The 24502-nt window shown below is 48.7% G+C and overlaps 1 protein-coding gene across 2 annotated transcripts; it reads left to right on the top strand.

The window, feature by feature from the left end:
* Positions 1–1104: 1104 nt before the first annotated feature.
* C15H8orf76 (chromosome 15 C8orf76 homolog) lies at positions 1105–13250 on the top strand. 2 transcript variants are annotated; one of them, XM_021183179.2, is made up of 6 exons: positions 1105–1359; positions 3376–3471; positions 4372–4515; positions 6511–6947; positions 10093–10225; positions 12951–13239. In XM_021183179.2, exons 1-6 carry the CDS (start codon positions 1243–1245, stop codon positions 13146–13148), a joined length of 1125 nt encoding a protein of 374 aa, XP_021038838.1. In that variant the 5' UTR covers positions 1105–1242; the 3' UTR covers positions 13149–13239. The 2 variants fall into 2 exon arrangements, with proteins under 2 accessions (XP_021038838.1, XP_029325239.1); XM_029469379.1 differs by lacking the exon at positions 3376–3471 and having other exon boundaries at positions 12951–13250.
* The last annotated feature ends 11252 nt before the right edge of the window (positions 13251–24502 follow it).

Here is a 24502-nt window from a genome sequence, read left to right as displayed (position 1 = left end):
TTTGTGTGCCTTATTTTAATCAATACCCATTTTATATACTGAGTCACATAGCTAGTGAGCCAAGGCAACAGAGCCACACACACATGGCCCTTGCAGTCCTTCAGTATTGTGCTGACACCATACTGGGCATAGATAGGGCGTACTGGGATTAGGGCAAGTATAGCCCTTTTTAGGACATAATTTTTTTCCTGGTGATATTAGGAACTTTTCTTATAATTCTCTATAATATCTGAATTTTTCTTAATAAGAAGTATTGCATTTCTGATGAGAAAACAAAACAAAACCCCAGGTATTAAAAAAGAACTTCTCTGGATGGATCCCACAGTAGCTACTACCTGGAGGCTCCCTGCGCGGACTCTTCCAATGAGGCTATTGAATATGCACTGAGTTCCACATTTGGTGAGCCACGGGCAGATGAATTTTGAAACCCGGGGAGGTTTGGGTTGCCCTGTACGAGTCTGTAGAGTAGAAAATGGGGCTGAAGGAAAAACCCTGGAAGCAACTGGTGGAAGAGGAGCAAGTGTGATTGAAAAGCTTTATTACTAGCTCCACATTAGTGCTCTATAACACAAGCCAGTGTTTTGTCCACGACCTTTACATTCTAGAGTCAAAACATTTCTTAATTCTGCTAGCCTTGATCCAAGCCTTTAAATTGCGATGTCTAGCTTTTTAATAAATGCGTGAAGAGTTCTGGTCTCTTCTTCAGAGAACCTGGGCTTCTGAACAAGTTACCTGACTTCTTCAAGCCCAGTATCTCCTTTTACAAGACAAGAATAACCGGGCTCTTCTCAGTTATTGGGAAAGAAATTGAAGAAATATAATGCAAAATAAAATGGGGGAGAATACTGTCAGTGGTTTAAAGCTGATACTTACCAAGTTAACTAGCACTCCAGAGATCCGGACTATTCGAGGTACTCAGGGGGAACTCACTCTATCCAGCTCTAGACACAGAGAGGTCAAAACCTTTGTTGGGTGGATTAGGAGGCCCTGGAGTCAGGCAAGAATTTCTGCTCCCCTACGAAATCCCCAGTTTGCGCGGCCGCTGAAAGACTACCACTCCCAGAATGCAACGTTCCGGCCGACAACCCACCACTTCCGTGTGGGCGACAGCGCCGATGCCGCTCTAGACTCTACCTTGTCTCGGCAGCCTTGGCGCGGCTGCTGTCGCGCGCTTTGGAGGCTGGGTGATGGGCGTCGCTCTAGGTGTCGCCTCGTTTCGAGGTCCAGTTGCACGCCGGCGCGATGGAGACCGGATGCTGGGTGCTGGGCGGCGAATTTGAGGACTCGGTGTTCGAGCAGAGGCCGGAGCGCCGGCCCGAGCCGCCCTCCCCCTACCGCGCCAAGCTCTGCGAGCCGCAGGTGAGACGGCTGCCCTCTTGCCGCTCCGCTCCGGAGCCGGCCTGCGGCGAGGCCCGCACCGTCACTGTCCACCCGCCCTGCAACCAAGCCCGGCGACCTCACTCTTGTACCCTCGTGCTGTCTGTCTCCGTCCCCCACCCTCAACCCACGTGTCCTGCAGGCGGGCCCGGGCTAGCATCACACGCCCCCTTCCTGCCGCCAGCCCGGCCCATCCTTGCAGGCCTGCTGGCTGCCTAGAAGAATAAAATAGTTTCAAGCTAATTTTGTTTCATCACTTCCTAGTAATATATTGAGACTTGGATATGTTATTGTTGAGTTGAGATGGCTAGTTAATGTGACTAAATGGTTGCAGAGTGCCGAACCTAACGGTGGCTCAAATACCTCGTCTCGAGTGACCCGGTGTTTGAAGAATAGAACAAAGTTTTTCCTACTGTGATGGCCCAGTAGAAGGAGAGGCACTAATTTAGCACGCTTATGATGAGCCTTGATACTCAGTGAAGTGTATTTCTCAGAATACAGCCAAGCTATTACAATGTTAACTGTACCGAGTCAACAGAATTTAGAGAGACTTTCTTCAGCCTCAGCAGGTTTTATTGTAAAAGAGAATAGGAGATGCTGCTTTGGGGCTGGAAAATCGGGCGTGCAGAATGCTTTTCATCCTTTTTTTTTTTTTTTTTTTTTTTTTTAATTCTTTCTTGGTAGTTAGATCGGGATCTCACTTTATGTCCAGTGGGTTTACATCAGAGGAGGTCATCTTACAGATGTGTCTTCAGATCCTCCAAATCTTTGTCTGGGATGCACAGAAACCTGACTCCAGTTAAAATTTCCTGTGCTCGGTGTGCCTTTGTAGCATTTTTATAGTAGGACCATCGCCATAATCATAGTTTCCTACGTCTTGTGCACAATATTGTCAGTCCCTATTCACTCTCAATTGCTCTAAAAGGAAGCAGATAGCACTTTAAGAGTCACTGGACTGCACTTGGTGGCTGTCATTTCCAATAACTTCACTCTGGTTGAAACCGTGTGCTTTTATTTATTTTTTAAATCTGTTATTGACATGTTTATACATGTGATCATTACAATTTTTATTTTTTAAAACCACGATCATTTATTTGTGTGTGGGTGAGAGAGCCATGGCACTGTGTGGCGGTCAGGGGACAAACTGCAGTTGTTGATTCTTTCCTTCCACCACATGGGGCCCATAGATCAAATCAGGTTGTCCGACTTAGTGACAGGTGCCTTTACCCGCCGAGGTATCTCACTGACCGTTGTGATCATTTTAATAAAAATCGGGCTGTCAGGGAAATGGCTCAGCAGGTAAAGTCACCTGCAGCCGAGTTTGATGACCCGTGTTCTGTCACCAGAGCTGGAAGAGTAGAAGGAGAGAACCAACTAGCAGTTTATGCTTTGACTTCTGTATGTGCTCAGTAGCGTGGGTAGACCCACATACGTATGACATGTATTAAAATTTTTTTTTTTTTTAAATCTGGGCCATCGTGAAGATTGTCGTTGGTGGCTCAGTGGGTGACGTGTTTGGCGTATAGCATGAGGATTCATGATTCCTAGCACTCACATAAAAAATTGGGCGTGCCAACCAGCACAGGAAGGCGGAGACAGGAGTGCCTTGGGGCTTGCTGGTAGTCGATCTAGCTGACTGTTCCAGTGAGAGACCCTGTCTTGAGGAAACAAGATTGAGACTGACAGAGACAACTAACGTTGATCTCTGGCCCGCACACCACACGGGCACGCACACATTTACTGAGCATGTAAACACGTATCATTTAGTCTGATGTGGTCATACGGGTCTGTAATCTCAGCACTTGGAGGGCGTACGATGAGATGCTGTTTTAAAAAGCAGAATATAGCCATTCCTTGTCGACTGCTTTGCTTTGTGTCATCCTGAAGAAGTGTGTCCTTGACGTTTAGATGGTTGCGTCATGGGAAAGTGCTTTTGACCATGAAGTGGAAAAGCGTACCTTCAGCCTCCATCGTAAACTTTATCTTCTTGGTTTCTAGTGGTTTTATGAAGAGACAGAATGTAGTGATGATATTGAAGTTCTCACTCTCAAGAAATTCAGAGGGGACCTGGCCTACAGACGACGGGAGTACGAGGTGGGGGTCAACACGCGAGGGACTCTGGCACTTCAGCTGGGCTCTGGCTTTATCATCAGTAGCACATGCAGAGAGCAGTGTGTGTCAGGTTAGCAGTGTGCTTTGTGGATGGATTTAGTCTTTGTTGGGGCCTACAGATAATCTTAGACTCTTCAGTCTACGCCTTTTCTACAGGGTCCATATTATGTTTTGTTTTTTCATAATCCCAGACAAAGACTACTTTGAGAATCCCTGTAGGTCTGTTTTCCCATTTATATCCACTCGCCTGTGAATCTCCAACATGTCACAGGAACAAAATACCCCACAACATGCAAGAGAAGGGAGGGATGAACAGTTAGATGCCAGATTGTTTCATATACATGTCTCATTTCATCTTTGGGCAAATATTAATAAGGTATATAGCTGGGTCTGGTGCCATATACCTTTAATCCCAACACTTGGGAGGTGGAGGCAGAGGTAGGTGGATATCTGTGAGTTCAAGACCATCCTAATTAATCTAGGTAGCAAATTCAGGTGTCTGTCTGTCTGTCTGTCTCTCTCTCCATATGCACACACACACACACACACATACCTCAAAGTCCCAGTAAAACCAGGACTCAAAGTCTATTCTTTTTGCTTCTAGAATGTTCTCTCTAATACTGTGATATTTCCATAGTTGTAGACGTTATGACCTGCAGCCATTCTGCCTCAGCCTTTTAGAAAACAACTCATAGTACCGGTCGAAACACTTGGTCTCCCATAGGTTATTGTAGGAGTGCGTTTTACTTTCTGCATAGGAAAAAGTCATCTCTACACGGGGTCCTTTCCTTTCCTTTCCTTTCCTTTCCTTTCCTTTCCTTTCCTTTCCTTTCCTTTCCCTACCCTTTCATGCCTTCCCTTCTTTCTTTTAATAATCGCCAGAAAGCCCTGCAGGAATACTCCAGTATCTCCGAACAGTTACCATCTACTAATTTTGCCATGAAACGGGATGTCCAAGAAGGCCAGGCTCGGTGTCTGGCTCACCTTGGGAGGCATGAGGAGGCGCTGGAGATGGCAGCAGAACTGGTGAGTGGCTCCGTTGCTTGTTCTACACTGTCCTGTACCAAGGACAGGAAAACAAACTTCCTACTAGAAGCAGAGTTTGGTGGGCCAGGATTCCCGAAGGAAACAATCAGCAGTGTAGTTACTGAGCTGAAAGCAGAGAGTGCTAGATGTGATTATTTTCTTGGAGTATTTTTCCTGTGCTAAGATGAGAATTATTGCCTAGAAATCTTAATTTCAGAAGTTTTGCTTTTATGAGGAATGTATACCCAGAGCGATAGATTTGAGTGATTTTGTTCTAGATGTTTCAAAGATGTAAGTTTTTAATTATATGTGTGTGTGTGTGTGTGTGTGTATATATACATATATATATATATATGTATATGTATACATATATATATATATGTATGTATGTATATATATTTGTATATATGAGGGTGTTCTAAGTGTGGGTATGGGCATGTGAATGCTGGTATGGGCGTGTGAGTGCGGGTGCTGGGAGCCCAGAGACACTGGATCTCCCTGGAGCTGTTGTGAGTTGCCCAGTGTGGGTGCTGGGAAATCTGGGGCCTCTGCAAGAGCATCAAGTTCTGTTAATCACTGAATCATCTCTAGTCTCCATTGTTTTATTGCAGTGCTGAGAAAATCCCTGACACATGTTTAAATGGATTTTAATGTCCAAAGAGGGACATACTAACCATGCTATCAAACCCTTGTATATTAACTTAGCATAGCAGCCAACTTTAGATTATTCGTCCTATTATCAGAGCCGTGGTCTAGAGACCGGCACTCTGCTGCATGTCTGCAAGTCTAGCAGAGCAAGGCTGGTAGGGGCATCACAAGTTCAAGGCCAGTCAGTCAAGGCTACATAATCCCGGCCCACCAAACATGTATCCTGTTTTTGTTTTTGTTTTTAAAAAGCAGGAGTGGGGAGGGATTATGGTCTGTGTAGCGCCTGCTTCACACTAACATACACCTGCTTTCCCAGTGACAATGTGCATTATAGATAGCAGCAGCAGCAGAAGAGTAGCTTCTAGGGACAATCCAAACGTGATCTCATTAGAAATAAAAGGCAGAATTAAAACAACGTTTTTACATGTTGTTTATTTGCATAGAGGGGTGGGATACATAGAGCAGAGCGGTGTGGCAGGAAGAGGTGACAGTCAGCAGACAGTTGGTAGGAGTCAGTTTCTCCTGCGGTCACATGGGCTCCAGGGATGGAACTCGGGTCCTGGGGCTTGGCAGCAAGCATCTTTACCCACGGAGCCACCTCCCAAAGGCACGGCCTGACTTTAGAGAGTTCATTGCTACACAGCCATGCATGTGGCGGACATGGTGCTGTGCTGTATTTAGAATGGAATCCAGGGCTCCTGTAGACCTTAAGTGGACTCTCTGGACGGCTAAACCTTCAGCAATAGGAAGAGTAAAGCCAGGTGTGCTCAGTGTTCGGGTAGGAATGGACTCACCAAATAAGTTCCGTGGGACTTGATCTCATGCTTTCCCATGTGGTAGAGGAATGTTCCGGGAACCCAGCAGGCATCCACTTCCACCAGTGACTGGGCTGAGTACTGGGTAGTTTGGCCTTCGACACTCAGTTTAGTTCTGTGCAGGATTGTGACTGGGGCAGGCTGGGCTTTCCTTCTATTTCATATCAGATTGAAGGTCATTTCATTCTGCCATCTGCTCTCTGTAGACTAACTTGGAAAAATTGAACCCTTTCCCTAATCCACAGGCTATTTCCCTAACCCATATGGCAGGTTAGGCCAGAGATAATGGCTCTCAGAGAGACATCGAAAGGGTTTTCTGCTCAGAAGGAAACTCCTGTGCACATGTGTGCCAGCCATAGCTTTCATGCGGAGGACAACTCGCAGGAAATCTGAAGAAGAGATTAAGTTCTCTTGACCTATGCAGCACTTACAGATGCCTCAGGTTTATAATATATACAACCTGGGCCTTTGGGTGTTCCCATTTTTATATGAAAACATTTTGTAGTTAAGGTTTTTTGCTTTCTCTCCTCAGGAAAGCAAAGCCACCAACACAGACCATCTGACCGTGGTGCTCCACCTCCACCTGGCCATCTTTTCCAGCCTGCAGAGCCGGGAGCACACGATCCTTTGCCTGCACAAGCTGATTGCTTTGCACCCGCTCAACCCGTGGAGCTGGTGTAAGCTGGCAGAGGCATACCTGAGTCCAGGGCCCGACCTGCCAGCAGGCGTGTCATCGCAGGGACAGAAGAGTTCTGCCTCAAGTGACAAGGCTGTTGTTCCCTCCTCTGTACACTCGGGAACAGGCTCTCTTTTGTCTTTGCCCACGACCTTGCCTGAGAACGCACTGCTCTCCGTGGAAGCGAGTGGTTGTAGTGCTCAGGAGAATACGCTGACCTGCCTGGCAAGGCGGAGGGAAGAGGCACAGATGGAGGCTCGGAGGAAAGCATGCGCCTCTCTGCTCCGTGCCAGGTAAGCTGGGGAGCGCATGGCAGCAGCACACAGGAGCCTGCAGAAAGACTGCTGCTTTTCTGTTAGTTTTTTTAAGGGAGGAAAGAGTTCTTTAAATAAAAATGTAAAGTTAGCATACATGGTAGGTAGGGATGGAGGAATCCCATACGTGGCTGGTGAGAATTTAGACTTAGTGCAGCCAAACATATATCGAGTGGGGTTCAGAAAGACCCAAGCTGGGGCCTGGTGTGTACTCCTTCAATCCTAGCACTTGACAGGCAGAAACAGATAGACTCTGTGAGTTTGAGGCCAGCCTGGTCTACAGAGAGTTTCAAGACAGCCAGGGCTATGTAGAGAAACCCTGTCTCAAGCAAACAAACAAACAAACATACTCCAAAACAAAAATAAAACTGCCGTATGCCCGAGCTGTGCACTCGTGGGCACCTGCCTGACGCAGTCATGCCTGAAGCCAGCATGCCACCGAGATACTTGTGCATCCATGTTTCTCACTGTTCTGTTTACAGTGAGAAAACTCAGCCATCTGGGAAATGAACACCAAACCACAACAGGACAGGAACGAATATTAAAACACTTAATAATGCCTGGTAGAGGCCCAAAATCTCAGCACTTGGGAACCTGAGGCAGGAGTTTCATGATCACTATGTAGACCAGGCTAGCCCCTGGCTCATAAAGATCCACCTACCTCTACCTCATGGTGTGCCACCATGCCTACTGACTGTTGCTTTTATTCACGTTTGCCAGGCACTTGCTTGGTGCAAGGATCATAAAGATGATTTTAAAAAAAAAAGGAAAAACGAGACTCTCGTTCCTTGCAGCAGTCACCGTGCTGAAGAAAATATACATGCAGGCAGGGACTGGCACACAGCTGCTGAGGGCTGTGTCCTAGTGTGAGCAGAGCACCACGGAGCCCAACCGAAGGGAAGAACCAACCTTTCTGGGGCTGTGTTCCCACTGAGTGTCCTAGGGACGAGTGCTTAGCAGCGGGCCACCAAGTACTGGGTGCTTTGTCCACACTCCTTCATAGTGTCCCTTGTGATTTGAGGCTGCACACTGAGATCAGTTTATGGCCCCAAAGTCCTATGTCTGTGCAGTCCGCAGTTCTTTGTGTTGTCTTGCTCACCCATGTACTGTTCGTCCGGTGAGGAAGGTGTGCTCTTGTGTTTGGTGATATATAGAGAGAAAGCTTGGCTAAAAGGCCTAGGAGCAGTCACATGGTCTGGTGGTGTCTTAGGTAGGGTTTTTATTGCTGTGAAAAGACATCATGACCACAGCAACTCTTATAAAGGCAAACATTTAATTGGGGCTGTCTTACAGTTTCAGAGGTTTAGTCCATTATCATCATGGCAGGAAGCATGGCAGTGTGCAGGCAGACATGGTGCTGGAGAGCTAGCTGAGAATTCTAGTTTAGGCAGGCAGCAGGAAGAGAGAGACACTGGGCCTGGCTTGGACTTCTGAAACCTCAAAGCCCACTCACTCCCAGTGACATACTTCCTACAGTTCCTAAAGAGTGGTCACACCTATTCCAACAAGGCCACAGGTCCCAGTCCTTGGAGATAATGCCTCCCTGTGTGAGCCTGCGGGACCCAGTCTCATGCAGAGCACCACAGGTGGCAGGAGCAGCAATGTGGGAGAAGCCCAAGGGGAGCTGCAAGCCGCCGTCCCAGGCGAGGGGATCATGGGGTCTGAGCCAGGTCTGATTCTAACGGACTCTGAGTAATGGCTGATGTGGAGCGCATGAGTCTGGAATGCTCTGATGGCCAGCTGTCTGGCCTTGCACAGTTATGGACTCTGAGCTCCAGGTTCCTCCCCTTGCTGGATGGAGGAATGGGGGAAATGTCTACAGCCTGCGGGTGTGGAGGTAAAGTCACCTCAAGAACTCACTGAAGCTGCATGGTCTGTGACAAGCAATTGGTAAATGCCAGTAAGAGCACTTTCATCCTGTCTGGCTTTTTATTAGCTTGAGACTCTACCATTTCTGCTTGTGGGTTGGTTTTGAGGCAGTGCTCACTGTGTAGCCAAGGCTGGCCTGGAACTTTCCTGCTCTGTCTTCAGCCTTCCCAGTGCTGGGAATACAACTATGTGCTGCCGCCCTGGCTTAGGTGTTATCTTAAAGATTCCATCCTTTTCTTGAAGGCCCAGGGAATAGTCATAAACTTTGAATTGGAGTGTGATCTGAGCTGTGATCCAGAGAGGGAAGGTGGGCTAGAAGAGACCATTTGGAGCTGTGGAGAGACGATGGTCACCAGGGATGGGATCCGCCCTGCGATAGTGCAGTATTAGTAAAAGTAGAGAATGGCGTCATTGCAGTGTGGATAGATAGGATTGGTGACCAGCTGAGGTATGGGAGGGGATGAAGAGGAGGAGGAAGAGGAGGGGGAGGAGGAGGAGGAAGAGGAAGAAAAGAGAGGAGGAGGGAGAGAGAGGAAGAGAGAGGAGAAGGAAGAAGTGGAAGAAGAGAAGGAAGAGGAGGCGGGGGAGGAAGAGGAGGAAGAAGGAAAAGGAGGAGGAGACTGGGTGCCCTGGGTGCAGGGGTGGATTGGGCGCTATTCACTGAGGTGGATCATGCCAGGCATGGCAGGGCAGATGCAGGATAAGGGGATGAATGACTTCAGCTTGATGTACTGAGAACGTGATGCCCATGGACCACCCAGCCAGAGCCCCTCATTAGGGAAAGGGGGCTGAACTCAGAAGAACAGGAGAGTGAGTGGAGACACCAGGTTAGGATCTCTGGGGACTTCATAGTAAGGCGGTTTGTGAACTGGCCGTTTGAGGTTTGACCCTGTTTTGGTACTCACATCTGCCAGCAAAGCTAAGTACTCCTTGAGGTCCAGGCTCTGTGGAGACAGCAGATGCCACCATCCCAGGAGCAGACCATGTGGCTGGGCTGGCTTTGAGCTGCTTCTCAGTGAGTGAATTATTTTTGCTTTCAGCCACCTGATAGCGGTGTCAGCCCTGAGTCCTGGTCCTTTCTCAGGAAGGCAGCTGTTCAGAATGGAAGCTGCAGGCACTCGGGATGATGCTAGTGAGGCCAGCAGGACTCCTGGCAGCTTAGTGCCCGGCTCTGGCTGAGCTCCTGCTCCCTGCTGCCCTGTGGCTCAGGTCCCTGTAGGGAAGCCTCTCCCACTGAGACTTTCTCTTTCCTCAGGCTCCTGCTTCAGCTCGCCCAGTCTCAGCAAACATCATTCGCGTTGGAGAAGAACTTGAGGACTCAGCAGGAAATTGCAGGGAAAGTAAAGGACTTCAACTTTAGGGAAGATACTTTGCTGTTGATGGAGGAGGTACGGTTATAGAGGGCAGCGAGCGTCATGGTGATTTTGTGCTGTTCCCATACCAAAACCAGATCTCATCTCATTGTGAAGGACCTCTGTCCCCCTCCACTGTGTGCCTCTGGGTTTCCCAAGTCACCAGAGTGGTCCTCCGTCATTCACCTGCTGTATCCCTGCTTTCTGATTCTCGGCAGTGTTAATTAGCCTGCCCACATGAGCATCCTAAGTAACATGCCCACCTTATTTCCACATTGTTTCAATGTGGAATTCACTGGGTAATAAGTCTTTCGCTGGAGATTGAGCCCAGGACCTGTACATGCTAGGCAATCAGTATACCACCGAGCTAGCCATGGTGCTGGACTTGACACTAATGGGTGAGTGTCCGCAGCTGAGCAGGACTTTATGTAGCTTCCCTCCTCCTCTCCTAACATTGGTGATGGGGAAGACAGGCAGGGCTGGAGGAGGCCTAGAGAGGATGCAGCAGCCTGAGGTTAGGGCCAGAGGCAGCATAGGCCAGCCATGAGAAGTGTCCTCTCGCTCCGTCCACCCTGTCACCTTGATGTCTACAGAGAAGTGCAGATGCCATTTTTAAGCCTCTGCCAGCCCTTTCTGTCGCTGGTTTTCTGTGAAGAACATGGCTGAGGATAGCAGTGGGAGGCTGTGTGCTTCAGCTCTTCTGCTCCCAGTACAATGACCTCTGTGGCCTCCAGAGTAGTTACAGCTGTAGATTGCAATTCAATTCAATATTCAACATTGCAGTTCAATATTTAATCTTAGGTTTGTGCATGCTAAAATCAGATGTGTGCCATGCCTAATCATGCCTAATTAGCTCCATTGCTAATCCAGTGTATGGACCATGTTCTCCTCCCGTGATACTTTACATGTGTCCCATGTTCAGGGATCCCCGACACCCCCCCCTTTGAATGTGTGGGTAAATGCACGTGTGTGAGGTGAGGGAGAGGCCAGGTCCCCTGCTGACTTCGTGTTTGCTGTGTAGGCCCTGCTCAGGAGCTTCCAGGGGCCCACCTGTCTCTGCCTCCCATCTGTCTTCACAGGGATTACAGGGGCTTACCTCCATGCATGCTTTTTCACGGGTTCCTAAGATCAAAAACAGTCCTCAGGCACATAAGGCGGGTGTTTTACTGTCTGACAATTCCTCGGCCACCGCTTCTCACTATTTTGCCCTGGTCGGCCTCAGAGTGAAAGCTCAGCTTCCCAAGGAACTTCCTTTTAAGATAATGACTTCTAGTGTTTTATTCCATATTTTAAAATACTAATTTTAAGACTAGGCATGCATTCATATACCTTTAATACCAGCACGTGTTAGGCAGAGACAGGTGGATCTCTGTGAGTTCAAGACCAGCCTGGTCTACATAATGAGTTTGAAGCCAGCCAGAATGACATAGATGTCTCTAAAAAAGTAAAAAACCCGAGAAGCCAGCCTTTGTGAGTCATGTCATTATGATGCTGCTGAAAGAAGACGTCACGCTGTTGACATGTGACATATCAGGTCATGACTTTAGAGACACTGAATGTAGCAGTGAAGCCCCCAGAGCTGATGAATTAGTAAGGTTTAATAAAAAGCACAGCATCTTGTTGACTGTGTGATGTGGGGCTGTGGAGGTGGCTCTGTGGGAAAGAGCTCTTAGCTGCAAGCACAAGCCCCAGGACCTGAGTTCTAATCCCCAGCCTCCACATAGAAGCCAGGCTTGATTGCAGATACCTGGAACCCTAGCACTGGGGACAGAGAAGGTGGATCCTGTGCGCTTGCTGGCTGGCCAGCCTAACCGAACTGCCGGTTTAAGGCTCAGCAAGAAACCATCTCAAGGAAATCAGGCAGAGGGTGACTCAAGAATTCCTCCTTTGGATTTGGTATACACAAGCAAGGGTCATATGCCACACACACGTGCACACACAAGCACACACCACACATGCGTGCACACACACTAAGCCTGGAGTCTGTGAAGAGCCATTCTTTGGTTGTGCTTGTCGTTTTCATGGCCACATTAGATGTAGGAGGACCCATAAATTAGTGTCTTGAGTGGCTTGTCCAGCATTCTTGCTGGCTGATGTGTAAGTTCTCACGCTTTGAAAGCTTGTTAGGACCTCCTTCCCCTCGTTGCTGCTACTCATTACCAAAGGACCACTGAGCTTACAGAAAGGCTCTCTGGAACTTAAGTTTGAATTGTCTCATCAAATCCTGGGATTGAGTCTGTGTTCCTGCAGTTGCGACTGTGACCAGGAGGGGGCAATATTGTGCCTCTAGGGGCATGTGCTATGGCCCTGAGAGACCCTTGGCTGTGGAGGGTTGGGAGTTTTCAGGTCTGAAAGAGGTTGACATAGCAACCTGTTGCTTGGATCTTCACTGTCTTCGCCTTCCTTGGGGGAACCTGGGCAATATGGATTCGTGTCTCACATCATACCTGTCTGAGTTCTGCCCCTACCTTTCAGCCCCAGCCTCTCACCTGGAGGGAGGAGCCCACAGCTACACTGTCCTCAGAACAGTCTTTGGCATAGAAAGGTTGGCTGCCACCTAAGGACTCAGGATTCTCAGGGAGAATGAGAATGGAAACAAGGCAGGTGGTATCCCTGACACTGGGACCAGGGCCCCTCCTGTGGTGCAGCGCCTCCCTCAGGGCTTCAGTGTGAAAGGCCTTTCAGCTGGTAAATGATCTCTGTCTCCCGCCTCTGTGACTGGGATAATGCTTTGTTTTTTCCTCTCCTCGTGCTGATACAGGCTATGGGGGAAGACATTGTCCCAGAAAAGATAAAAGAGGAGCTTCATTCGGAGGTGAAGTGTGTGGGCCCCGAAGCCCTGACTGCCATGGTGGTTGCGTCCTCCAAAGAATTTGAAGACAAATGGTTCAGAAAGATCAAAGACCATTTCTGTCCCTTGGGAAATCAGTTCCATGTGGAGGTTGAGATCATCGCTTAGGAAACCAATCCCGAACCTGAATATCCTTGTTTACGTAGATCTGTGCAATCATGGAAAACTAAAATAAAGAGGATTTTTTATATTGTTTATAAAAAAATTCTCTCCCAGGTAATTTCAGCTGCTCTCAACTTTGTTGTTTGTTTGTTTGTTTTGTGTCTTTGGCGCCCTCAGTGCTGTCTTTGTAGGCCTCTGCCAAGTTCACAGGCTCCTGTTGGGAATGTAAATGCAGAAGCTGTGCTAGGTTTTGCTGTTGTTGCTGCTGACATAGCAGCTTTAGGGGTTGATGGAGACTGATGGTTTCAAAGAGCAAGGCTCAGTCTCAGTGGCCAGGAAGTAGCGGGAGACAGAGAAGGGTCTGAAACAATACCACCCTCAAGGACAAGCCCGAAGTGACCTGCTTCTAGCTAGACCATCACCTAACATTCCCACTCTCTCCGTGTAGTACCCACCAGGAGGGCACCAGGACTTCAACAGTCTTGGATAGTCAACAGGGAGGATATCTCCTATTCAAGCCTTAGCAAAAGACTTTTTAAGATTTTCTGGTCCATTGAAAACAGTTACTATGTTGCAAGAAGCAATTGCTCAAGTGCATCCGTTAGGAATGACCAAGAATGCTGACATGCTAAGAGTACATCGGCTGTGTCAGGAACTGCAAACAGGTGTTAGCCTACTTGCAGGCTTCCTGGATGCTGGCAGAAGACGGGACACTCCTGAGTCAGAGACCGGGTTCCTACCCTACAGGACCAGCAAGCCAGATGAGTCTGAGCGTATCCGCTCTGGCTGCTTTTGTTTCCAGATCCTAAGGAGGCTGGTTGTACATGTGGGCACACACGGATGCATCCTGTCCCACAGAATGTGCAACACTGCCTCCTGTAACTTACACATGCCAACTTGCCCTACAGGGTTTAGGAAGCCCAGGCTGCTGGAATGATGTGTGTGCCTGCCTCTTGGACTCCTGCTCTTGCTAAGCAGACATCCCGAAAGATGCCTGGAACAAGCATTTGCTCAAAAGACACAGGAGCCAGAGGCAACCCAGATCTCTGTCTCCTTTAGCCACATAGACCACGGTCCCTAACATCTTCTGCATGTACAAAGGGCCATTTTCTTACTCAAGGAATTACCCAGGACAAAATTACTCTTTCTAGTGGAAGGAATAAGGTGAACCTCACCTTGTGTTGTTGCTTATTTAGACTTTCATGGAGAGATGACTCCAGCCCTTGACAACGGGTGCAGTCCCCAGGCCTCCTCTTCCAGCCTTCCCCTCACTCCCCTCAGACAAGGGGCTGATCGTGCTGAGTGAGGACTCTCGGGGAGTTGGTCAGTATGACCAGCAAGTGCAAGTTTAGGTTCTCAAACGGGAAACAGAAGACTACAATTAACAGGCGCTGCGGTTTTGGAACCCGTCAGCAAAGGAGCACCCATCCAGCCATCACTTCCTGAGCTACGTTACTTGCTACTCACTGTATGATTCTAAGAAGACGTGGGCTGGAGCTGGTGGTCTAGCAGAGGATCACTCTCAGGGACATAAACTAACATGGCTTACCATGCCCCTCACAGTGTAGCTGTGGCCATCTGGAACTCTCCTGTCCACATTTCTTTCTTACTAGCCTTTCTAAGGGTCCCCTCTCCATCTTTATCAGATAGCTAATTCACAGGTCCCCACTAAACATTGGCTTTTTAAATAATTGCTGGTGTTTCTGGTTTTCCTAGAAGCTAACATGGCTGCCTGCCTCTTCTCTTTCTGAGACTGAACCCCTTTGCCCTGTATATCTGGCTTTCCTGGAAATGTTCCCTGTTCTCTCCCAGCCCCGGGCTCAGGTCCGTCCTTGCTCTTTGTGGACTTCACCTGCGCTCTATGCTTCCAGTTCTCTGGTCTCCCTCCTGACCTCCTACCCACACCCAATGGCTTGGTGGTTTCCACATCTTGCGTACAGCTCACTCCCACCTCACCTTTCAGTCAGTGAAGGGTTGATATGAGACCCAAGATCACTGACATCCAAAGCCTCAGCTGTCACTGAGGGCGGGAGGGGCTCTGGGAGGACATGGTGCCTGCGTTTCATCACTGGAGTTCCCCCCAGCATTTGCAGGACAGATGGGGAAGGTAATGAATGGACAATGACTCTGCTGGAGAGGAGGCGTCCCTGTGTGCTCACACATCTCCACCCGCTTGCCAAAGAGTGAATCACTGGGAAGTGAGTGTATGGTGACACAGGTGTGGGTGTCTGCTCTCCAGCAAGGGTGGGACGCTCGATTGGCTACTTCCCTTGTTGCGGTAACCTGACAGGAGGCAATCTATTGAAAGGAGGAGGGGTTTCTTTTGGCTCACAGTTTGAGAGCACAGTCTTATCATGGCAGTGAAGACCTGGTAGTTGGGGTTGGGGTAGCTGGTCGGGTTGCACCTGCAGTCAGGAAGCAGAGGGAGATGAACATATGTGTGTGTGTGTGTGTGTGTGTGTGTGTGTGTACACATGCGCTCAGCACGCAACATGAGTTTCAGTTTCGATTCCAGATCCTGTTTCCTTGGCAATGACGATAAGCTGTCATGGACAGCTATATTTGTAGATGTCCTCACTTCAGCCCTTCCTCCCAAACAGGATGTCCCACTAGTTATTTGAGCTGGTAAATGTCATCGGCCATTCACACTCTTTATACATCTACAAACTTTAGATTGGAGCTAGGATCTTACCAAGGTCATTCTCAAAGTTGCCCAGAAGGATGTGAAGTCCTACCCGGTGGCCTCCCTGCCCACTGTGTTCACACTGCTCTTGTTGGGTTTCTCTATATAGCTATGGCTGTCATGGAACTCACTTTGTAGACTAGGTTGGCCTCAAACTCAGAAATCCGCCTGCCTCTGCCTCTCAAGTGCTGGGATTAAAGGCATGTGCCACCACCACGCCGCTAAGGGAGGGAGTATTAACAAAACTCCTACCGGGATCCTACTGTCACAGGACCATCTCTTTTGTTTGCTGTTTCTGGTGGAGCCCAGCTTCCCCACTGCCACCCTTCTTCTAAAGGGTCAGTTCCTGTACCAACTTGAGGTACAGAGGGCTTATAACTCAGAAGCCAGTTCCTGCCGAACCAAGCCACCCGTGTCACAGATGTCTCCAACACCCGTGCAGTATGACATTTAATAAAAGATGTGCTTCGCTTTGGGGAAATTGTGGGTCATACACACCTCTAGCAAATGAATACAAGCTAATGTTTACAGAGAGATGGTTTTAAACAGGAGCCTTCTCAAAAAATGTAATCACAGAAAATAGTTTATTTACACCCGGTTTTCTAGGGCTTTGGGGCTTTTGTAGGAAAGCAAGCGAACCAGCAAAGAAGCAAAGAGGGAAAATAACACCCCCCCCCCCCCCGCAAAGCTCTGCTGCTGCGGGGTTGCACACCCATCACATCAGGGGCAGCCTTGAGACGTATGGCTATTTCTCCCTCTCTGATTCTGTCTTCTGGCTGAATCAGACCTAGGTTAGTGTTTTGGACCCAACAAATTTAACGGGAATTCCCTGAGCAGGCCAAATGACAGGCCAGTGACCGGCAGCTCAATTCCACTTTCCCAAATTGTCACTTGGAGCTGGGGTTGGGGCTGGAGGCAAGCATGGGGGAATTGGAGGCCCAAGGTGGGTAGAAGATACTGTGTATTTCCCTTGTTCTTTTTCCCTCGTAGGTCCTGGGTAGCTTCATTCTACGAGGCTTTGGTCCGGTATTGGTGCGGCCTCCTTTTTGAAAGGCAGGCCAGACTCTTCCCCAAGCCCATATCCACTGCCTGGCAGGGTCTTCCTGCTTAATGTGTGACCGGCTTCTCACTTTTACCCCTCAACACCTGTGTTTCCTCAGCCCCAGCTCTGTCTCCCTACCGTTCTCCCTCAGGCTAAGAATGCTCAGGAAACCTAGCGTGGCAGGTCTGGGATCTTGGTGCCAGCATACCAATTCTTTGAGTCATATTGCTGTCTCCTGGAGATGGAACACATGCGTCAGGCCCTCTAGAGCAGCAGTTAAGTCTGGCCTCCCGGGCCCAGCCCTGCAGGCTACCCACTGCAGAATGTGGAATAGAACATTCAGGAAGGTGATGATTTCCGACATGTGTCTCTATCTCTAGTAACATGTGTTACCATGACAGTGGGGACTCCCAGAGTGGTACTCTTGGCTCTGTCTCTTGGCAGAAGCATCCCTGACCCAGACTAGGAAGAGATGACTCATATTTAGGACGGCCCTGGGTCTTTCCTTTAGCTTCAGGGCCACTGTATATTTAAGGAATAGCTGCTGGAAGTAACCCTTTTGCTGCTGGTGGGGATAAATTTTTGCTTTGTTTTGGATAGTGCTTTGCTACAAGGCCTAAGCTTGCCTGGAACTTGTTATATAACCCAGGCTGGTAAACCTGATCCTTCTGCCTCAGCTTCTCTAGAACTGGGATTATATTATTATTATATTATATTATTATATTTATTATATTAATTATTTCACATTATAGACAGGTGCCACCATGCAGAGTGAGACATACTTCAAATCAGGGAATGCTCTGTGAAGAGACCTGGCTGAGGTGACTCAGCTCGCAGCTGTCCCTGTGCAGGGCTGGAGAGGGACGGGATCCAGATCAGTCCTGGTTCTGGGGGGAAGGGAGCCAAGTGGCAAAGGTAGGAAAAGCACCTTGGGGTGGATAAGCCAGGCCTCCTCTGGCACCTGAACCTCCATCAAAGGCCTGCTAGTCAGTGACTAAGAGCTCTGCCCTACATCCCCAGGGTAAGGAAGGCCCTAACCCTAGTACCTTAGAATGTGACTATTTCGAAGCAAGACCTTTAAATCCACGGTATCAAAATCTATACTAGTTAAGAGTCTGCACAGAAACAGATCCAAGAAGAGAGAAGAGGAAGAGACGGAGATGGGGAGAAAGACAAAAAGAACAAAAAGGCCAATAAAAACACTGGATCACATGCTAATGGAGACTGGCAAGTCCCAAGATCTTCAGGCTACTTCTCCAAGAGCCAACAGTGTAGTTTCTAGGTGTAGGCCACAGGCTCAAGGCCAGAGAACTGTTTTAAGTCAGGTTAAAAAAGAAAAAAATTAGCGCTTTAGGTTGAAGGCCAACAGACCGGAGGAATCCTTTCTTGACTGGAGGGGTGGCTCTTTCTATTGTGTTTGGCTTCAGCTGACTAGATGAAGCCCGCCCACAGTAAGAAGGGACATCTGCTTTCCCAAGTCTAGCAGTTAATCCCACCCAGACACACCTAGGATGATGTCTTCCCAGTTAACTGGGCATCCCACAGTCTAGTCATGTCAACACATAACATAAAGCGTTAAAGCACACCCCCTTATCATCTTGCTCCCATTTCCAGCTCCTTAAACTCCCACTCCAATTTCCATTTCCACGAGTATACTTGGAAGGGTATTCAGGGACATGCATATTGAAGTAATCTTGTGGGTTTCCTTTTTCTTTTTTTTTGTAGTTGTGAGTGACAAAATTCCTATTTAAAAAACAAACCTTTAAGGGAAAAAGACTGTGATTTGGATTTTAGAGGTTACAGGGCATAGTAAGCTGATGTTGTTTTTGTGAGGTAAAACATCACAGTGGAAGGATATGATAGAACAGCCTTATGGCAGTCAGGAAGGGGAGAGAGAGACAGAGAGAGAGAGACTGAGGCCAAGGTACTCCTTCAAAGCCATGCCCTCTGTTAGTTGCTCTCCTATGGCTGTGACAAGAAACCATGATCCAGATAACTTCTAGAAGGAAGTTTATTTGGATTATGCTTCCAGATGGCAGAAAGGAGGAGCAGACATGGTGACTGAAACAGCAGCTGAAGGCTCACATCTTACACCGCAAGCCGACAGAGAGCAGAGAGCATGCTGGGAATGGTCCGAGGCTCTCCTGGTGCCGTACGTCCTTCAATGAGGTCAATCACTGGTTGGTTGATCATAGCCCTCATGGAACCAATCGTGTGAGGAAAAGCACTGACAGAGATACCGAGAGGTGTGCTTTACCAGTCTCCTCTGTGCCTTTTAGTCCAAGCTAAGGATCGCCACAGGTGGTGTAGGGCAGGAGCCTTCTGGGACTCGGGTGGTAGCTTGATCTGTGACTCCAGAACTGTAAGAGTATAAATTGCTTGCTGCTGAGGTGCCCCGTGCATGGTATTTATGGCACAGTAGTTCCAGGCCTGTCCTGTCCCCTGAGAGGACATGCTCACACCCTCTTTGTTCCTCTCCTGCCCATTTGGCTTGGGATGTAGCATCTTCCCTGCCTTCAAAGTTTGCCTAGCTTCTTTCTCTGCACCCGTGGGAAGCCAAGGGAGAGGCCTGGACTGTGCTGCTCAGGGGAGGCAGGAGACTTGATCTCACCTATCTCAGTGCGAACATCTAGAAATCTGTTTCCAAGCCAGGGTCCCCAGGGTAGAAGGGAGAGACTCTCTCTCCAGTGGGGAAGACAGCAAAGTGGTTCCTCCCTCAGCCCTGTGCACACATGGGGCCACTGTCCTAATGGCTGTCTCCTCAGGACTTCTGTTCAGCACACTGAAGCATGGCCCAGCCTCCTTCACCCCCTCTGCAGAGGAAGGATGGCTGGGTGCTCTTAGCAGAACCAACCACATCTGCCTTGGAGCGACAGTGAAGAGAGGTTGTGTCTCTGCTCGCTAGCTCCAGTGTGTGCAATGTTGACATTCCTAATAACAGGGTTTTTTGGCACACAGACACTCTTGAGGAGGAAGCTGAGAAAGCGACTGGCAGTTTCTCTGTGTCCAACAGCTTCGTGGATCAAGTCCAGAGAAGGGAGGAACATTTGAAGAAGCCGCTCTGTCACGTGGATGGTGGGCCGGCAGGGCAAGCGGTGAAGCCACACAAAGGTGGAAGTTCCTTGGCTTGTCCTGTTGACGCAGTCTTGGGGTGTCACAATGGCCCTGCAGGAATGAGGCTTCCCACGAGCACTCAGCTGAGGAGCCGTGGTGACACACGGGGTCTAAGCAGGGCATTGCTACTACCCTGCTGGGGCCGGTGGGGACACTGATGGTCTCTGGGCTCTTACAGTGCAGGTGGAGCAATACACGATCAGGGTTGTATGCAAACCAGTGACTGCAATGGGCCACTCCAAGGAGAGAGAGGAGGGGGGGGGGAGAGAAGATTCTAGAAGCATATGGTCATTAGCAGCCACCATGATGTCCAGGCAGTGTGGACCTTCTCTTGGTTAAAGCACTCCCTTCTCTTGGATCCTCTACAACATAAAAATCCTGCCATTTTCTTCAGGTCTTTCTGGTGACCTTTATGGGGGAGGCCCTTCCTACCAGCCCTGGGTCCTCAGAGCAGAGAGATGTGCCCACTGGGGATGTGCAGGCGCCATTGTTGAACTTTACTCTGTGGTAGTGACTGTCAGTTAAGGACCGCTCCAGCCACAGCAGGCCCTAGTGAGGGAAAGCCACAGGTTATTATAACCCCAAGTGGAACTAAAACTAGCAGGAAAACAATAGGGGGTGGGGGATGGGTGTGTGAGCCTTTGTACTCTGTACTGTAAAAATGCATCTACATTCCCTATTGTAGAACAGAAGCTGAACATACTCGCTATATTAATACCTTAGCATTTACACTGTTAGTGCCCCATGTGTTCTGAGTTAACTCGGCTTCGAGATGAATATAGATGGGGTTGGGACCAGTAGACACGGACTGTATTCAAAACTCCAAGAGTGTGGGGTTTGGGGGTGATGAGAGGGATTTGGGTACAAGCCTCAGAAATGAGTCTGAGAAAAATTCCAGTGCCAGGAGCCAGGGTACTCCCCTAGAATCTATTGGCCAGAGAGTCCCCAAAGCCTCCCCAAAAGCATAGGTTTATTGCCATTGCCCACAAGCACTAGATGGTACGACCTTCGTGCTGGTGGCACAATGCACTTTTGGTTTCTTAGGACAGATAAATCAAGCTGGAACTGACCTGAAGATTTCCTCCCTGCTGGCTCTCTCTCACGGAGCTGAAAGGTATGTGCAGGCAGCAGGTGGTAAGGGTGAGGGAGAAAAGAGATATCAGCTATACCCGTGGCCAACCCTGCATCCTATTAAGGATGTGCTCATTGGTGCAATAGAAGCACAAATGTACAGGGGTAGCCAACTGCTTTTGGATTGGATTTGAAGCCTGCTCCATGGGAAGTCATTCATGCCTGATCCCATAAAATTTTATCAAAAGTCAAGACCATAGACCTAAGGCCCTAAGGCTTAGGGAAAACCCACTGTCGTTTTTTGTTAAATGGTCATATTGTCATGCTGCATTCTAACTGTTAATGTTTATAGTCATAAATCAGAACTACCTTCAACTTCTCTCTGCAGCGGTCATCAGTCAATGCAGAGACTTCTAACTTTTCAAAGTGCTGAGAATAAAATGCTATCGAGTGCTCAGCCGTAAATGGGACATTTACACACACATATACAGGCACACACACAAGGCTCAGGCAACATCATGGAAGAGGAAGCAGGAAGAATGCAAGAGCCAGAGGACAGGAAGAAGGGCTATGAAATGCTGTCTTCTGGACATGGCATGACCGGTTCACTCATGAACTCGCTGTCGCTATGACTACCTGCACAAGACTGGTATAAGATCAAGCCAGCAAGAATAGCCAACATTCCAACAGGTATCGCCAGGCAGACTCAGTGAGAGCTGGGGTACGGATGATCAAATTGCATGTTTACATGTTTAAAATTGTCAAAGAATAACTAAAAACATTCTTTACAAACTATGGCTGACTACTAGATCAAAGGGGGCAAGACTGGCATCCTGAATGTCTGGCTGCCTTTGTCCCCGTCTCCCTGGCAAGCTTGCTGAGTGGAGATGGTGTGCTAAGGTTGTCATTTCCTAGTTATTAGACTACTCCCTACTCGGATCTCAGGCTCTCTGAATAGTGCTCATCTTGAAGACTCACATTTTCCCTCTGCTCCTTGTGGCCGGGAGTGAGAGCTCCAGCATCCCACTTACAAGGCCAGGCTTGGCAAGACTTGAAAGTTGAACGGAGCCTGGATCTGATTTTCCACCATCCTCAGCCAGGTGCAGAAAACTTGGCTCAAGTCACCCCCAAAGGATGTCGTTATATCAAGGGTGTCACCCCCGAGGTCATATCAAGCAGGTTAAGCTAAAGCAGGATGAAGAAGGGAAGCTCTCCACATCCAGTGGCTAAATGACAGGCTTATTTCTTCACACTGTATATCCATTGCAGGCAGGTGGTGGGAATGTGGATTGTGGTCGCTGCCCAAGCGTGGCTGACAGAGGAGGGCTTCAACCTGCCAGATTCTTCTGGATGCAAACCACAGGATCTTACTGGAGGCGAGTCTTACATGTTGCTAATCGGAGCATCGCTGCCCTACCTCCCAGCCAGCAGGTTGTCCCCAAATGTTGGTATATATGTTGGCTTAAACATACATTTATTGGTTTTTTGAGATAAGAGTTTCTCTGTGTAGCTCTGGCTGTTGCCCTGGAACTCGCTCTGTAACGAAACTGGCCTTGACTCAGAGATCTACCTGCCTCTGTCTCCAGAGTGTTAGAATTAAAGGTACTTACCACCACTGCCCATTTTTAATAGCCTAGGACAGGCACAGGGAGCCGCTGGCTGGGAGTGACCAGGAACTGGATGGCTCTTTGTTCTCTAGTGTTGCACTCATTTGGGCATACATAGGCCTCCTTAGAATGAAGACTTTGGCAGTCCCCCCCCCCCCCAAGGTTCCCTGTTTGTTTCTTAATGCCATGCCAGGGCTCTTTTTATTTTTTTAATTAGATATTTTCTTTATTTACATTTCAAATGCTATCCCAAAAGTTCCCTGTACCCTCCCCCTGCCCTGCTCCCCTACCCACCCACTCCCACTTTTGGCCCTGGTGTTCCCCTGTATTGGGGCATATAAAGATTGCAATACCAAGGGGCCTCTCTTCCCAATGATGGCCGANTAGGCCATCTTCTGCTACATTTGCAGCTAGAAACACGAGCTCTGGGGCTACTGGTTGGTTCATATTGTTGTTCCACCTATAGGGTTGCAGACCCCTTCAGCTCCTTGGGTGCTTTCTCTAGCTCCTCCATTGGGGGTCCTGTGTTCCATCCAATAGATGATTGTGAGCATCCACTTCTATATTTGCCAGGCACTGGCATAGCCTCACATGAGTCAGCTATATCAGGGTCCTTTCAGCGAAATCTTGCTGACATATATAATAGTGTCTGGGTTTGGTGGTTGATTATGGGATGGATCCCTGAGTGGGGTAGTCTCTGGATGGTCCATCCTTTCGTCTTAGCTCCAGACTTTGGCAGTTTTTGTTACCCTGGGAACTTTCCCTGGTTTCAACTTTCTCAGCCTACTGTGAAATCCAATTTAGAATTCAGCCAGCCCTGATAATTCCACTTTTATCTGGGTGTCACCAGGGTAACAGCTCTGGCTGCCTGGGAAGGTGGTTCAGAGAACAGGAGAACTTGTCGCCAACCCTGAGAGCCTGTCTTTGATCCCAGGGCCTGACGTGGTGGAGGAAGAGACCTGAAAGCCACACATGTTATCCTTTGACCTCCACACACGCACTATAGCGCGCGCACACACACACATACACAATACATATGCTTTTTTTTAAAAAAAAATCAGGATTCAAATATGAGTGGTTTTTTTGTTGTTGTTTTTTGTTTTTGTTTTGTTTTTAACTGTTGGAAGTAAGAGAGAGGAAAGCGAAGGGAAAATGGAACAGAATTTAACAGAGACAAATGGAAACCGGGATAGCCTTGCCTTAGCCAGGAAAGTCAGATAAACAAGAACAGAGGGGTAGACGGTCAGACAGTGAGTGTGCTGTGGCTATTAGAATCAGGACAGGAGGAGGGACTCCACTCTCCCTGCTCCTCAGGCTTCTGTTGTGATGGGTTATAGCTGGCAGGAAGTGTGATTGCTCTGTGTGTGTGTCTCCCAGGTTCTAGGCACCTGCTTTCTTTTGCCTGGGCTAGCCTGGAACTTATCTGTCTGCCCCGTCTTCTGCCCTCCCTCCAACTATCCCAACAGAGGAGTAGCTGTCACATTCTCTAGAAGTAAACTCTGGAAGGCTTGTGCGGGTTCCACATCTATGTCCCCAGGCATCAACAGGACAAGCAGAGGCCCCGGGGCTGCAGGCAAGTGGCTGCCCTGGGCTTTGCTGAAGGCCATTCCCAGCCATGACAACTCATGTCTCTGTAGCCTGCTGAGACTTCAGGGCCTTGCACGATAGACCAGGGTTCTCTTAAGCAAGAGCCAGAGTCTGCTAAAGAGCCTCATGGGATGGAAACTTCCAGCCTCCTCATCCTCAGACTGTCCCATCCCTGTAGGCAGCAGCTTTAGGTGGCCCCACAGAATCACAGACAGGTTCTGGCGTCTCATTGCTAATCCATCAGGTCCAGGGAACT

This window comes from Mus caroli, chromosome 15 (assembly GCF_900094665.2).
Source record: "Mus caroli chromosome 15, CAROLI_EIJ_v1.1, whole genome shotgun sequence".
Taxonomy (NCBI): domain Eukaryota; kingdom Metazoa; phylum Chordata; class Mammalia; order Rodentia; family Muridae; genus Mus; species Mus caroli.
Note: the sequence above shows the minus strand (reverse complement) of the source record. Positions and strands in the feature narration are given on the sequence as shown.

What these genes read in the sequence shown, in the direction of transcription:
- C15H8orf76 (XM_021183179.2), top strand. Translation starts at nt 1,243, where the DNA reads ATGGAGACCGGATGCTGGGTGCTGGGCGGCGAATTTGAGGACTCGGTG. An exon ending in ACAGACGACGGGAGTACGAG is followed by an intron (nt 3,472 to 4,371) that starts GTGGGGGTCAAC and finishes AATAATCGCCAG; the next exon opens with AAAGCCCTGCAGGAATACTC. An exon ending in GCCTCTCTGCTCCGTGCCAG is followed by an intron (nt 6,948 to 10,092) that starts GTAAGCTGGGGA and finishes CTCTTTCCTCAG; the next exon opens with GCTCCTGCTTCAGCTCGCCC.